Below are 14,806 nucleotides of genomic sequence, written 5' to 3' on the forward strand. Positions count from 1 at the left end.
TTGCCGTAAGCTAAAGATCTGGTCCTGACAACCTCTAAGAGGCCTAAACCCACACTGATTTTCATCCAATTTGTCCTCAACTAATACTTGCACTTTCCTTTCAGCAATACCTGAGAAGATTTTACCCACAACGCTGATCGAAGAGATACCTCTGTAGTTGTTACAATCTTTTCTGTTTCCATGTTTAAAGACTGATGTGATTACTGCTTTCATCCAGTCTGAAGGAACCTGTCCCGACTCCCACGCCATTTCAATTATCCTGTGTAGCCATTTAAGACCTGACATTCCACTGAATTTGATGAGTTCCGACTTAATTTCATCCACCCCAGCCGCTTTATTGCACTGCAATCTATTGACCATTTTCTCCACTTCCTCAAATGTGATCCTATTTCCATCATCATTCCTGTCCCATTGTACATCGAAATCTGAAACATTACTGATCGTATTTTCACCTACATTGAGCAACTCTTCAAAATATTCCCTCCATCTTCCCAAGGCATCAACAGGATTCACCAGCAGTTTTCCTGACCTGTCCAAAATACTTGTCATTTCCTTCTTACCTCCCATTCAAAGACTGCTAAGTACACTCCAGAATGGTTTTCCAGCAGCTTGACCCAAGGTCTCCAACCTGTTTCCAAAGTCTTCCCAAGATTTCTTCTTGGATGCTGCAATTATCTGTTTGGCTTTGTTTCTTTCTTCGACATAACTTTCTCTGTCTACCTGAGTTCTAGTATGTAGCCATTTTTGATATGCCTTCATTTTCCTTTTACAGGCTGCTTTGACTGTGTCATTCCACCAAGCTGTTTGCTTCATCCTACCTTTACACACTACTATTCCAAGACATTCTTTGGCCACTTCTAGTACTGTGTCCCTGTACCTTGTCCATTCCTTTTCCAGTGACTGCAACTGACTACATTCAACTAACTGGTACCTTTATGAGATCATTGTTATGTACTTGTTTCTGATTTCCTTATCCTGAAGTTTCTCCACTTTTATCCTCCTACACATGGACCTGACCTCCTGCACTTTCAGCCTCACAATACCAATTTCACTGCAGATTAAATAGTGATCAGTGTTATCAAAGAATCCCCTGAATACACGTGTGTCCCTCACAGCCTTCCTGAATTCCTGGTCTGTTATTATATAGTCAATTGCAGATCTGGTTCCCCTGCCTTCCCAAGTATACTGGTGAATGTTCTTATGTTTAAAAAAGGAGTTTGTGATTACTAAGCCCATACTGGCACAGAAATCCAAAAGTTGTTTCCCGTTCCTGTTGGCCTCCATATCCTCTCCAAATTTACCCATAACCTTTTCATACCCTTCTGTTCGATTTCCAATCCTGGCATTAAAGTCACCCATGAGCAGAACACTGTCCTTTTCCTTGACTCTAACAACTACTTCACTGAGCGCATCATAAAAAAAAAATCCATCTTATCTTGATCTGTCTCTTCAAAATGCGAATATACTGACACAATCCTAATTTTCTTGCTAGACACTGTCAAATCTATCCACATCAGTCGTTTGTTTACATACCTTATTGCAACTACACTTGGTTCCATTTCCTTCCTGATGAAAAGCCGTACACCCATTGTGCTATTCCTGCTTTGACTCCTGACAGGTAGACCTTGTATTCTCCCACTTCCTCTTCTTTCTCACCCCTTACCCGAATGTCACTAACAGCTAAAATGTCCAACCCCATCTTACTTGCAGCCTCTGCCAGCTCTACCTTCTTCCAAGAGTAGCCCCCATTGATATTAATAGCTCCCCATCTCGTTACCATTCGTTTGCCGAGTCGTATCTTAGGAGTCCCTGGTCTGTCAATTAGAGGTGGGACTCCATCACCTCCAAAGGTCCGAGGCATTTTGCTCTGATTGTTGCCAGCATCATATTTATAGTACCTGGGAAGCAGGTTGCTAGCCTTACTTGCCCCGAGTCCGATTGAGTTTTACCCCTAACTGTTGAGGGACTAATCGGTGGATTTGGTAGTCTTTGCCGTCTGAGCACAAAGGTGGCCACGACTCGGAATATGTCCGGGATGCCCAGCCTTATTCCAAAGTAACTGGTATCCCGACTGTCAGGACCACTTACTTGGCAACTCATACATTGCCCGTGGTTCATGAACTAGGACATGATACCAGGAACCCACACCATGAACCACACATTTTTTTTTTTTTATATATTATCACAAATAATATAATATTCATAACTATCGACTAGTAAATGACCGAACGCATAAAGTGATACTGAAAATGTATGCTCCGTGATTTGAGAAATTCTTTATACCTGGAAGGAGCCCAAAACGACTTGTTACCTCCAAGTTTTGACCGGCACAGGTGGATTTCGAAAGATGTACAATTAATTGCTGCTTTCGACATTACGAGTACAAGTTGCAGGATGGCATTTTTCGTAAAATTATGAAAAACATTAAGTTAAACGGCACCAGCCGCATTGAATAAATGCTATGTTTCTGCATACACGAGGTCTTTTGAGGTTTTCCGTGGAAAAACAAACCTCGTTAACATTTTCAAAAACCTCCCTTTCAGACGATAATTTGGAAGCAAACCATGCATAACACAGTATTTCCTTAAAAATTGGCACTGATAATTGGTTATGCAGTATCGAGTGTATTTTAATAGCGTCTTCCAAGAAGCAATTTCTCGCTCTTTCGATTAAATATGAACAATTTTAAAGACATGAACAAACATACATTTTCAGTATCACTTTATGTGTTTGGTCGTTTACTAGTCAATAGTTATGAATATTGTATTATTTGTGATAATAAAAATTAGTAGACTGCCAAATAACATTGTAAATTTAATAAAAGTTCATCCAATTACACGTATTTTTCTCATTATATCAATTGTAATATAAATAGTAAAGAAAATGACTATGTTGAAAATAAAAAAACCTGATGAACGGAACTCGATCCAGCAATTACGGGGCTTGAACGCCAACAACTTTTTTTAAAATTTCATTTTATTCTATATTGTTCGTTGAATTTGTTCAGGGCGGACGTCCGATGACACCCCTTCAGTTTGTTCGTTGATCCGTTCGCTGTTGCCATCATGGAGGCAGCATTTTTGGAATACTAGCAGAAGCAGTTGTGCCCCCAGGAGCAGCAACAAAAGCTCCAGCAGGAGCAGACGTAGAAGCTACTCAAACAGAATACAGAATTGCTCCTCTGTCACACCTTGCTGATAGCAGCCAGGCCCTGGCACAAAAGCTTTCTTCCCACCCACCCGCAATGCCATTCATTGGCTTCGATAAGTCTACAAAAAGGAGGGAGAATTACCTGCACTAGTTCTTGCTGCACTGTCAGTTGAAGCTTGTCATCAATCCAGTTGATAAGACTGGCTTGTTATTGTCCAGCAGTGTGGGATTGTATGAAATTACCGTATTTACTCGAATTTAAGCCGCACTCGAATCTAAGCCGCACCTGAAAAATGAGACTCGAAATCGAGGAAAAAAAATTTTCCCGAATCTAAGCCGCACCTGAAATCTGAGACTCGAAATTCAAGGGGAGAGAAAAGTTTTAGGCCGCACTTCCAAATCGAAACAAAGTTGGTCCATTGTAATATGAGACACAATTTAGGTTGAATGAATGACGATACAGCTGTAGTAGTTTGGTTCGAGTCGTAAGCTTAGCAGTTAAGCTTTACCAGATAGCCGTTGTTATGCGTCAGGCGCTCCGTCCGTATTTATACGGGTTCCCTTCCTTTTTCACGTGCTTCGTCTGGTTTGAATTGATTGCTTATTTTTCTTTGATCTGACAAGTGCAATTCTCTTTGTTGTAGGTGTTTCCGTCACTCAAAGCTGAAAATGCGGTATTGTACTGTGTCATGCATTGTTTGTCGCATTCTGAAAATGAGGGTTTACGGCCTGTCGCCGCTCGCGGCATGGCTTGCTTTTGTGCACGCTACCGCCGCTTACAATTTTTAAAAAAAAAAAAAAAAAAAAGAGAGAGAGAGAGGAATCGTCTCATTAGCGAAACAATGGCAAGAGACTGCTATTCGTTGCTACTTACACTGCTGCTTTCTTTGATAATGATCAACAAGAACCAAATAATAGACTGCGTATGATAGAAGATGTTCTGAACGAGAATTTAGCGAAAAATTTTTCCGTTTGAAAATCTTTGCAGACGCCTCTTTAGTACATTACATTATGCACAGAAATTAGAGTCATCTTAGATTTAAAAATCTAGTCAATTGCCGTGCTTCATTTCTGACTGTATCACTATTAGGCATAAGAATAATACGAATATAAACATGAGATGGTATGTATATTCTTCCGCGTCTGCTGTTGTCTCACTCTAGTTTCGTAGTTTATTAGGCGGGCAGAATTTAAATGAGATAGCAGCAAACACGAAAGAATACATCGCAAAATGTTTATATTCGTATTATTCTTATGGTGAAGAGAATACTGCATGTGATTCCTATTAGCAACCATTTCTTCTCACAGTTAGGAAAAAATTCAGAAAGCAGAGCTGGCCATATTGACAAATATCCCAAACAGTCTTGCCAGTCGGATTTTCGTAGTACATTGAAATGCTGCTACGTTCGAAGAGGAACAATACGGAATTTGTATTTACTTCGTTGGATAATGTATGAAAATGCAGTGGTCGAAACTCGGGGCGGAGAAAAAAAAGCTCGTCTTCCACCTTTTTTTTTTTTTTAATTTATTTACTGACGCAGAGGTTTTGGTGCTAGTATTTGTCTTTGTGCCTGCGAAGCATGCCCGCGTAGCGCTACATATATTCGACGACAGAAGTTAGTTGTGGCGGCACCTACCAACATTTTTCAGAACTTCCGCTTACTTTGCAATCGATTCTAAGCCGCAGGCGGTTTTTTTGGATTACAAAAACCGGAAAAAAAGTGCGGCTTAGATTCGAGAAAATACGGTATGCAGAATCTGATGCCTTCTACCAACCCAGAGAAACTTAAGTTTAAGGATCTTTGTCAGTTGCTCAAGCAGTATTTTAGTCATCAAACCCATTGGATGGTGACACAGCTACAGATTAATTAGCACAGCAAGTGCCCAGGATAGTCACATGTGGTGTGGATCACCAACCTGCTGAGCCTCTTGCACAAGTGTCAGTTGGAGTGTCCCAAATAAGCTACTTCGTATGCGGACTCAATAATTAGGGATGTGATCATCCTGTTGCCAACCGACCCGGGGGGTCCAAAATAGGGCATTTTTCTTATCCGAACATTCTTTATGAGAAGTTGCTAAGATAGTGAAATCACATGAAGTTACAGCAGCAAGTGTCATAGTTTTCAGACAATTGACTGTTGTCAAAGTTAGACGTGCTTGGTAAGTGGCCCCTAGTGCCCCATGAGGTGGGTCAGGCGCCCTTGCTTTATTCTGAGTAACCATGTGTTGACACCATTGACAATTCAAGTGCAATGACATCATGGCACCCACCATTTCTTGTTCCAGGCCTGTCACTGCCATTTCTCAACCTGTCAGAGGCAGCAGTCACATTACGTAACTTCTTTTCTGCAACTGCTGCAGAGTTTTTTAATTGGATGTGACCCTGAACAGTATAACCACACTGTGAATGACCAATATTTCCAAACTGTCACCAAAGGCCATATATCCCACCTAATTGCAGAGCATGCTGCACAATATAATGTGTTTCACTTTTATGGCTGCTTCACAACTCATACCACCTGAATGGTCTGTTGTGACTCCACTACAATCACACCATTTTTTAGATTAATGAAGGTGTCAGTTGGAGTGCAACATTTTTTTCATTATTATAACCCCCCCCCCTCCCCCTCCCCTTTCCGTGCCTCAATCTCTACTGAACCTGGCCCTCCACCTCATTGCCTGTTGTCACCTCATTCCATCTTTCTGCCCATCGTCAACCTCATCCCTCTTCGCACCACTTACTACTGCAATTCACCTGAATCTCCCTTTAGTAACATCTTTCTCATACTCTGGACCCCTCTTCTTTTTAGCAGTTCACCATGTTCTCCTTGCATAGGTGCCAATCACCTCCACTTGTTGCTACCTGTTCCACATCCTAAGAGTCTTTTCCAAACTCCTTTTGCTGCTCCATTTCTCCATTTTCTTTTCACCCTATGCCCCTTCCATGTCTCCATCAACCATTCCGGCCAAGTTTGTTACACACTACTGTTGAGCTGCTGTGCAGGAAGACAACAGCAGCTATGTATGTGTCTATGATTGCACACATTTGTCTGTGTGGGGCAAAGCGGGGATGAGTGCAAGCTCTCTAAAAGTGCTGTCTGGACACTTGAAAAATTATAAACAGTTATTAAAATGTAGGAACACCATAACAGGCAAAATTAATACAGCTTTTGGATCAGCTTTTCCCCACAGTAGACCTGTTGTTAGCAAGAAAATGGATGCATTCAACACACACATTTTTTTAATTTCGTACCATTATCATGGATTAATGGACGAAAATAGCACAAGATTTTCTTCTCTAAAATTGACACAAAATCTTCAGTAATTTATAGGTCAAGCTGTTGGATGGACAGGGGACATTTTGAAAGTTATCCATGCGGCTATGAATTCATACCTGAATAGAATCAACAGTTTGATTAGGGTCATTTCTGCCATAAAGACTGCATCAGTCCTAGGAAGAAACATCTGAACCATAGTCTGCACACAGTTTCTTAATGTATCTGAAGAGTTCTTGACCGCAATTTGTTCTCGTTATGTTAAGTATAAGACTGATAGAATTGATAAACTCTGACCCATACCTTCACATAATATACTGGTGTGGTACACAGTTCTCTCAAGTTACATGAGCCATCACCACCTGTGTTACTGTTATTTTCAAAACACCTCACATGCCACTGTCTTTGATACACTTCTCCAATTAACAGTACTTCAATTGTATCCTCTTGCTGAAACTAAGGGAGAAATTGCATTTTGCCTCACCTACATATGAGGGTGGTTTGAAAAGTTCTCCGAATCACCATGAGAAGTCAGTGCTAGTGCAACAAGTTGTTGACGTGATATTCATTGGTCTGTTGCCTGTAAACAAGTGCCACATCAGTGCTCTTGGAAAAGAGCTGTGGCAGTGACATGGCTCTGTTGTTGTTCCCGCATAGTGATTCGCGAAGGTGGAGAAAATCGAGATTTGAGCAGTGATTAAGTACTTTGTACAGAAAGGTATGAAAGTAAAGGACATTGATGCTGATTTCCAGAATACACTGGGGGCTCTGCTCCTTCATATTCAACTGTTGCCAAGTGGACAAATGAATTTAAATTTGTTCGGGAGAGCTTAGATGATGATCCACGCAGTGGTCGGGCAAGATGTGTCACCAGTCCAGAAATCATTGCAAAATGGACAAAATGGTCATGGAGGATCGCTGATTGAACGTCTTTGAAATTGCTCACGCTTGCCAGATGTCATCTGAAAGGGTATATCACATTTTAACTGAAGAATTAGAAATGGAAAAATTATCTGCAAGATGGGTGCCACGACTCTTGACACTGTATCAAATATGCATAGAATGGAGATTTCAAAACAATGTTTGGCCCATTTTAGGAGAAATGAACAAGATTTTTTGCATCGGTTTGTGACCACTAATGAAACTTGGGTGCACTACTGTACCCCACATATAAAACAACAGTCAAAGCAGTGGAAACATGCTGATTCTCTGCCACCAAAGAAAGCAAAAACAATTCCTTCAGTGGGAAAAGTCGTGGCATCAGTGTTCTGGGATGTGGAGGGGATTCTGTTTGTAGATTATCTCCCCACTGGGCAAACAAGTCCTGGAGAATACTGTGCTAACCTCCTGGACAAATTGCAACAAAAGATACGTGAAAAAAGGCCAGGCTTAACAAGGAAGTAAGTCATCTTCCATCAAGGCAATGCATGCCTGCACACATTTGCCATCACCATGGCAAAATTACGCGAACTAAGGTATGAATTGTTGCCACACCAACCTTGTTGACCTGGTATGGCTCTCTCAGACCTCCACCTCTTCCCAAAACTGAAAATTTTTCTTGGTGGACAAAAAGTTTCAGTGATGTAAGTACTTTTTTTCTAGTATTGGTTAAAAACAGTCTTGGTTGCAATTTTAGTTTTTTTTATTTCTCAACTACACGTTCCGCCTTATTTAGGCATCTTCAGGTTGATCGTAATTTGGTATTTCTTAGAATGATCCTTTACACAGTGTAGCCAAAGGGCATCGTTGAATACATAAGGCCAACATCGCCTTCATTAAACTCAATAAAAACTTTTCTAGATGGATGTGAGTTTAAAGAAGGCAATGTTGGCCTGATGTATTCGACGATGCCCTTTGGCTACACTGTCTAAAGTATCGTTATAAGAAGTACCAAATTAAGATCAACCTGAAGATGCCTAAATAAGGCAAAACGCATTGTTGAAAAATAAAAAAACTAAAATTGCAACCAAGACTGTTTTTAACGATTACTGTTAAGAACTGGTTTGCTGTATGCCACATATGGATTGGAAGAACTTTTTTCCTGTTCTGTTCTGAGAACTTTTCAAACCACCCTGGTAAAATATAGAAACATGATTTAAACATATCATAACACACAATTTTCAAATGATTTGATTTTTGTTAGAGGAGACATGTTGAATTTTACAATGAAACATTATTAATAAGAGTAATATGGAAATTGTGTATACATTACTGTGATACCACACAGTACTCACATAGTTTTCAAGACTACAGAATACGTCTACATCTACGATAAAATTCAGTTTGCTTCCACATCTGTTCCTATTGTCTGCAAACATTTTATTTATTTGAGTACAGTGCAAATAGTTTTCTACTGCTTTCTGGGGAAAGAGTTATCATCTGTGCAATAGAGGTCGACTCATGATGGCAGCTGTTACAGGGAGCATCCATTCTGGAAGACAGAAGGTGACAGTCTCAGTGTATGTACAGTACTAGTAAACTATGCCAATACAGCTACATTTGTATTACTTTATCAGAATCATGTCATCCTTCGAAACTGGTCATCAGACAAGACACTCTCTGAAATGTACTCTGGTGCCAAGGTCCTCCAGACCTGTAGGTGATATTCATTGACAGAAAGTCAGTGTATTTTTCACTGAATTCATTGCATTTAACACCTTTTTTGTTGTTTGGTCTTCACATGCATACATACTCCATCAGCCATTATTTCGTGTATGGTGAAGGGATCATGATATAAGTATTATTTGTCATTTCCTGTTCCATTTGTGGATGAGTTGCAGAATGAACAACTTTCTGTGACCTCATCTTGTTGACTTCTTTGTGTGGTATCTGTGCGATACATGTGTAACAGAGAGCAGTACACTCTTACAATACTTGGTGAAGAGGGGTCTTCAGTATTGTAAGTAGTCCTGCTGCTGAAATGTGTGCAATAGGAGTTTGCCAGTATTTTTGTAACTTTTTGAAGCAGTTACATAGACCCATTACAAATTCCGTATAATTTACTTATTTTTTTATTTTTTATTTATGAGGCATTCTGACTCACGTCATCCACACTGTCAGTGTGCCCTTCAGGTGTGAATACTGCTCAGATTTCCTGTACAGTATGTCAGTCATTATGTAACAAAATTGTACCTGAAATCCTTTCAGTGAACAACAGCCTCAGACTAAGTGTATTAGTGTGACTTCTCCATCTAGTGTATTCTAATATATTTGAATGATATTTTCGTTGCACGTAATTTATCAACAGTATTACAATTTAAAAGTAAACTTTTTATTCGCGTTACATTACATTTACTAATATCACCTGAGTGTCCCTGTAATTCGAGGTCTGTCTACTTTAACGTTAAAACTGGTTTCACACAAGATATGAGAGCAACATTTTTGTCATAGTGATTTAGACTGCATAAAAGGCATTTCCTATGAAACAGTTCTTGTGTTAATGCTGATCAGCAAAGGCCACAGTTTCGAGTACCTGAGCGATTTCATGCAATCTGTTGTATGTGGAGCAGTCATATCCATGTACCAGCTGCTATATTACGTAGCTTATAACTCCTTGGTTGTGATCCAGTGTGACTAATGGTATGTTGTTTGGTGATATTATGTTACCATAAACTATTAATATTACATAGTTGCTAGCTGATGGTTGTAAGCCAGTATATCATGATTTTGAGAGAATGACTAATAGCATGTGATGTAATGTTTAGTTGCCATAAACTGTTTGAATTGTAAATTCAGTATATTGAAGAGTATATGAAAATATTAATGAAAAGAAATGTTTAATACTCATTTAAATAAATGCATATAATAAGAGATAGAGAGAAAATTATTCGTGATACTTTACTTAAGAAAGCAGCAGTATGGGGCTGGATGGGGATGAAGGTATTTGCAAAAGTCATTCCAAGAAGATTTGACTCAAAGCATATATGGTGAAAGAATAAATGTTGCATAGATTCTTAAATATCATATTTAGTTCATGTTACAAAAAAGGGTAGCTGAATGTTTTCTCTGTTGCAACAACCCCAAAATCAACCTACAGGCTGTAGCAAACTTAACTAAGACTGCATGAAGCTTACAGAAAAAAATATTGCTCCAGTAATACAAGGATGTAAGACACACTGTCTACCTTAATAGTTCAGAATAATGTGGTAAACTGACTAGTGAGCTGGTTGTTACCTGTTGTTTCACAAAGATCACTTCCCTGTGCCCACACTATCTTGTAGTGCACCACTCTTAATAACCTATTCCACTTCTCATTTTTCAGTTCTGACCTCGATTATGATTAATTCATTGTAACCATCGTGGTGTGACCATACAATCCTTTGCATAACTCTCACCAGCTGAGTTCCTAGAGAAGAATATAAATTAGAGAGTGGAAGTATTATCTAGTTATGTCTTCAAGCAGTGTTGTTACTTCGTGACATTCATCAAGTAATGGCTACTAAGGTGCTTCACACAGCAATATTATATCACTGAGGTTGAGGTTGTATGTGGTTGGAACAAAACATTAATGCCAGAGGTCTTTGGACTTGTACTATTTCAGAACTAGGTAGCTCTGCACTCAAGAAAATCTCAATAGACACTATGCCTTGTGCCTTTTATTACTTATTTTACCTCCAAGTGCTACTTCTCTGTGTGTTAGTCATATTATTCCAAATGTAAAGTATCTAATCTCATCATATTTCTCTTTAATTACCAGCACCTGGCAGATGCAGCTCTGCTCTATGAGAAAGGGCAGTTTTTTGAGAAAGCAGCGTTAACATACATTCGACTGAAAAATTGGTTTAAAGTTGGTGAGCTGCTCTCATACATCTCATCTCCAAAAATACATATTCAGTATGCTAAGGTATGTAAGTAGTTTGTCATTGATTGTTCAGTATACAAGCTACTGTAAAGATACTAGCTGATAATTGTAAGAAAGTAATTTATTTTATGATTTTTGAGTAAAGTCTCAGTTGCAAGTAAAAACAGAAAAATGATTTGGGTCTGATATTTATACTTATTTCTCCAGAAACTGAGAAAATATTTTCACTATAATTTTCTGAGTTTTAGTTATAGAATAAAAAAAATACCATGTGAAGAAAACATGCTTTAATTTTTAATTCAAAATGTGTGTTTGTAAACTGTGTGTATGTTACTAATGTTCGTCCCTTTTTTTTTAAGAAATTTAACTCTATTTGAACTTATAATAATAGGAGAAAATCACTTGGTCCAGTCACAGTTCTTTTAGTGACTAGACTGCCAAATGTAGTGGTTTTAGTGTCTTTCTGTGGCTTCTGTGAATTACATTTTTATATGGAACTATGGTAAAATCCTCCACAGGTAATTTTCCAAATTACTGTTGTTTTGCACACTTCTTGCAGGTACGAAAAAATATGGAGCAAGAGAGAGAATATTGTCTTCAGGCTTTCATGGCCATTCCCATTTACCAGATTGTTATTGTTGTGTCACAAAGTTGGCTTCCTGATAGTTGTTTGTGTTACTTGTGTACTGTGGCTGAATAGTTACTCAGTTTTTCAACCCATAACTCTGGCAGCCTGTAGTCATCATCTTTATTGCAATTACTTTCATTGTTAGGGTTCTAAATTGCTTCTCAGACTTTTGATCTATAAATGTTACAGTATTTGTTTATCACAGAGTACAGAAAGCTACAAGAAGTAATTTCTATAGTGTGACAATCATGACAATAATATTTTGGTAAACATTCCCCCTCTCTCATTATGTCAGTTATTGACAGTATGTTAAACTTTAGTATTTCTTTCTTAGTGTTTTTCCATTGCTTGTTCACTACCTGGTATCATGTCCCATCCAGTGACAGTGGCCCACCGTAGTAGCCCGAAGAGTTTTACCCAATAAATCCAGTTCTTTGGAACAAGCTGTGACCTCCTCCTAGTGTCTCCTGGTGCCTTAGCTGGTGAAAGCTGTTGAAAACAGATATAATATTCACTTATAAAAGGATGTTTTCCCGCTCTTGAGTTATTGGCTAAAATTCTTCAGGTTACTATGACAGCCCCTTCTCCTGTCATTCACTCATTTTGAGGAGTCCATAGAAGGGTGGACGAACTACTGTGCTGGCTCATGCTGAACTGCTAGGTGTAACATCAATCTCAATGATAAGGCCACCTTGTTGTTGTCCAGCTGTGCATGGTTATATGGTGGTTGCAAAGATGAAGCCCTCCAGTCAACTCAAAAAACTTAACTTTGAGGAACTCTGTCAGTTGCTGACACAGTTTTTTGGACATCAAACCCTTGTGGTGGTAGCATGCTTGCAGTTTCATTAGCAACACAAGCAGACCACACAAATAAATAGTTTGACAAGGCACCATCTCTATTTGCCACCAATCAGTTGCAATAGTGAAGATCCTGTGTTGCCTGTGCACAAAACCTGGCTGCTCCGTCAATTCAGTTTTCCACTTGGACAGTCCTGGAGCACCCTTGGGACAGATGCACATTGACTTTGCAGGCTCCTTTTCAGCAAGCATATGGTTGTTCGTAGTTGATGTGTTAGTCGAATTTCCCATATGTTGCCATATTGTCTTCACAATCTTGATAGCTACTATTTGTGTGTTGTCTGTCATTTGTGCCATTATGACTCCCCTTCAGGCCCATGTAATTGATAATGGTTAGCAATTTATCTCATGTGAGTTTGAAGATTTTTGCATTTGCAACAATATCCAGCATCTGACTACCACACTGTTTAATCTGCTTCTAGCACTGAGATGGAGCACTTAACTTGAATGTTCAAGACCCAGGTGAAGTAGTCCATATTTTGCCCTTGTCCTGTGTCTAGTATTTCTTGCCATGTATCAGGCAATGCCAATTAGTGGCTACAGTGTGGCAGAAGGTTTGCATGGGTGTCAACTGTGAGGTCCTTAGAGTTTCTTGCACCCTGTACCATTGCGACCTGCTATGGTTTCCCCATGGGGCTGCCGTTTGGGCCTGGTATTTTGGCCGGTAGCCTTAATGACTACCAGCTGTGCTAGTGGGCTACAAAGACAGTACTTTGCCAATCAAGGGCAGATGGCCCATCATTCCAATCAGTTACGTCCATTACCTGTTGTCCCCATGATGTCGCTGTCTCCGTTGGGCAACATGGTCAGTTGTGGCACTTTGCTGATAGGAGGCTCCCAATTGCAGCTGCAAGTGCAACCACCGACCCACTGCTGGTTCCACCAAACCCTCTGCCATCCAGATTTCACTTACAGAATGAGGTGACAATAACTATCACTCCAACACCTCCAGTTACGGAGCCCTGGTCTTGGAACAGGCACCCCCCCCCCCCCCTTTCCTCACTTACCCACTGATGAGACCTTGCCCCAGCTGATGCAAGCAGTACAGCCATTACATCAGTCTCCACAGTCTTCTACCACTCTGGAAGTATCAGCTACATCGACACTACTTCAGGGACAGATCCAGAGCCAGAGAACCTAACACCTTCTCTCATTTTGCAGAGGAGGTTGTGGCACATTCCTGGCCATTTTTGGCACAAAATGCCATTTTCATTGGGTAGGTATTTAGTATCCCCACCAGGGGGAGGGGCAGATATGGGAGCAGATGAGCGGGTGTAGGTCTTGCAGCAGGGCAGTGTGACAAGCTGTCATGGTTAGCGTGCACGAAACATTGTATGGGCAGCACCACTGACTCAGGGGTATACAGGGTGGAGAAAAATTGTGTCACAAAATTTTAACCCTGGATAACTGATGCCAGTAGGAACCAAAGTTATTAATGTTTTGTTGGTCGACAAAGCACAATTTTTAAACTACGGAAACTTTGCACTACATGCTCCAATTGGCCGCGGGATTGCTCTGTTGCTGAATGCTCTGGACAACACATGACCACGAATGCTTTAGTCTGCTGTAGCTCATGATGTATCCAAGGTGGCCCGCATGCTTGGTGGTATTGCGCCAGCCTTCTACTCTGAGGGCAAATCCATTGGGGTCCCGACACATCCATTTTAGTTTCATGATCAGACTTACCAGAAACAAACCCATCAACAGCTGTTAGTTCCTGTACAGAAAGCCTTTTACAAATTGTGCTCGCCCTTAAAAGGGCCTTTTTTGTAGCTAGGACTTAAAGCAGGTGCTTGAACTGGCGACCCACTGATGCGACACAAGCTTGGTAACATTGAATGGTGTTTTGCTGAACTCTTTCAAAGATTCCTGGCATTGCCCTGATGTGGTTGGTGGCATGTTGAATGTGATCCATTAATTCCTCTTCATTTCTAGGTGGTTCGCATCCGGTTGGGTGAATGAGAACCTTGAAGATTCCCGACAAGAAAAAGTCCGGTGGCGTGGGTCTAGTGATCGCGAGGGCCATGTCCTATGAACACCTCTGCCAATCACCCAGCTGTTGAGGGGTTCATTTAAATATTCAAACACAGCACG

At 40.2% G+C, this 14,806-nt stretch overlaps 1 protein-coding gene across 1 annotated transcript in view; it reads left to right on the plus strand.

Annotated features, from left to right (window-relative positions):
• The window catches only part of LOC124606815 (WD repeat-containing protein 19), a 303,209-nt gene that overhangs the window by 225,906 nt on the left and 62,497 nt on the right, over window positions 1-14,806 (plus strand). Inside the window, exon 17 of the mRNA XM_047138882.1 lies at window positions 11,122-11,268. Coding sequence (XP_046994838.1) covers window positions 11,122-11,268 — 147 coding nt within the window. The remainder of the gene's footprint in view (window positions 1-11,121; window positions 11,269-14,806) is intronic.

This window comes from Schistocerca americana, chromosome 3, assembly GCF_021461395.2.
Source record: "Schistocerca americana isolate TAMUIC-IGC-003095 chromosome 3, iqSchAmer2.1, whole genome shotgun sequence".
Lineage (NCBI taxonomy): Eukaryota > Metazoa > Arthropoda > Insecta > Orthoptera > Acrididae > Schistocerca > Schistocerca americana.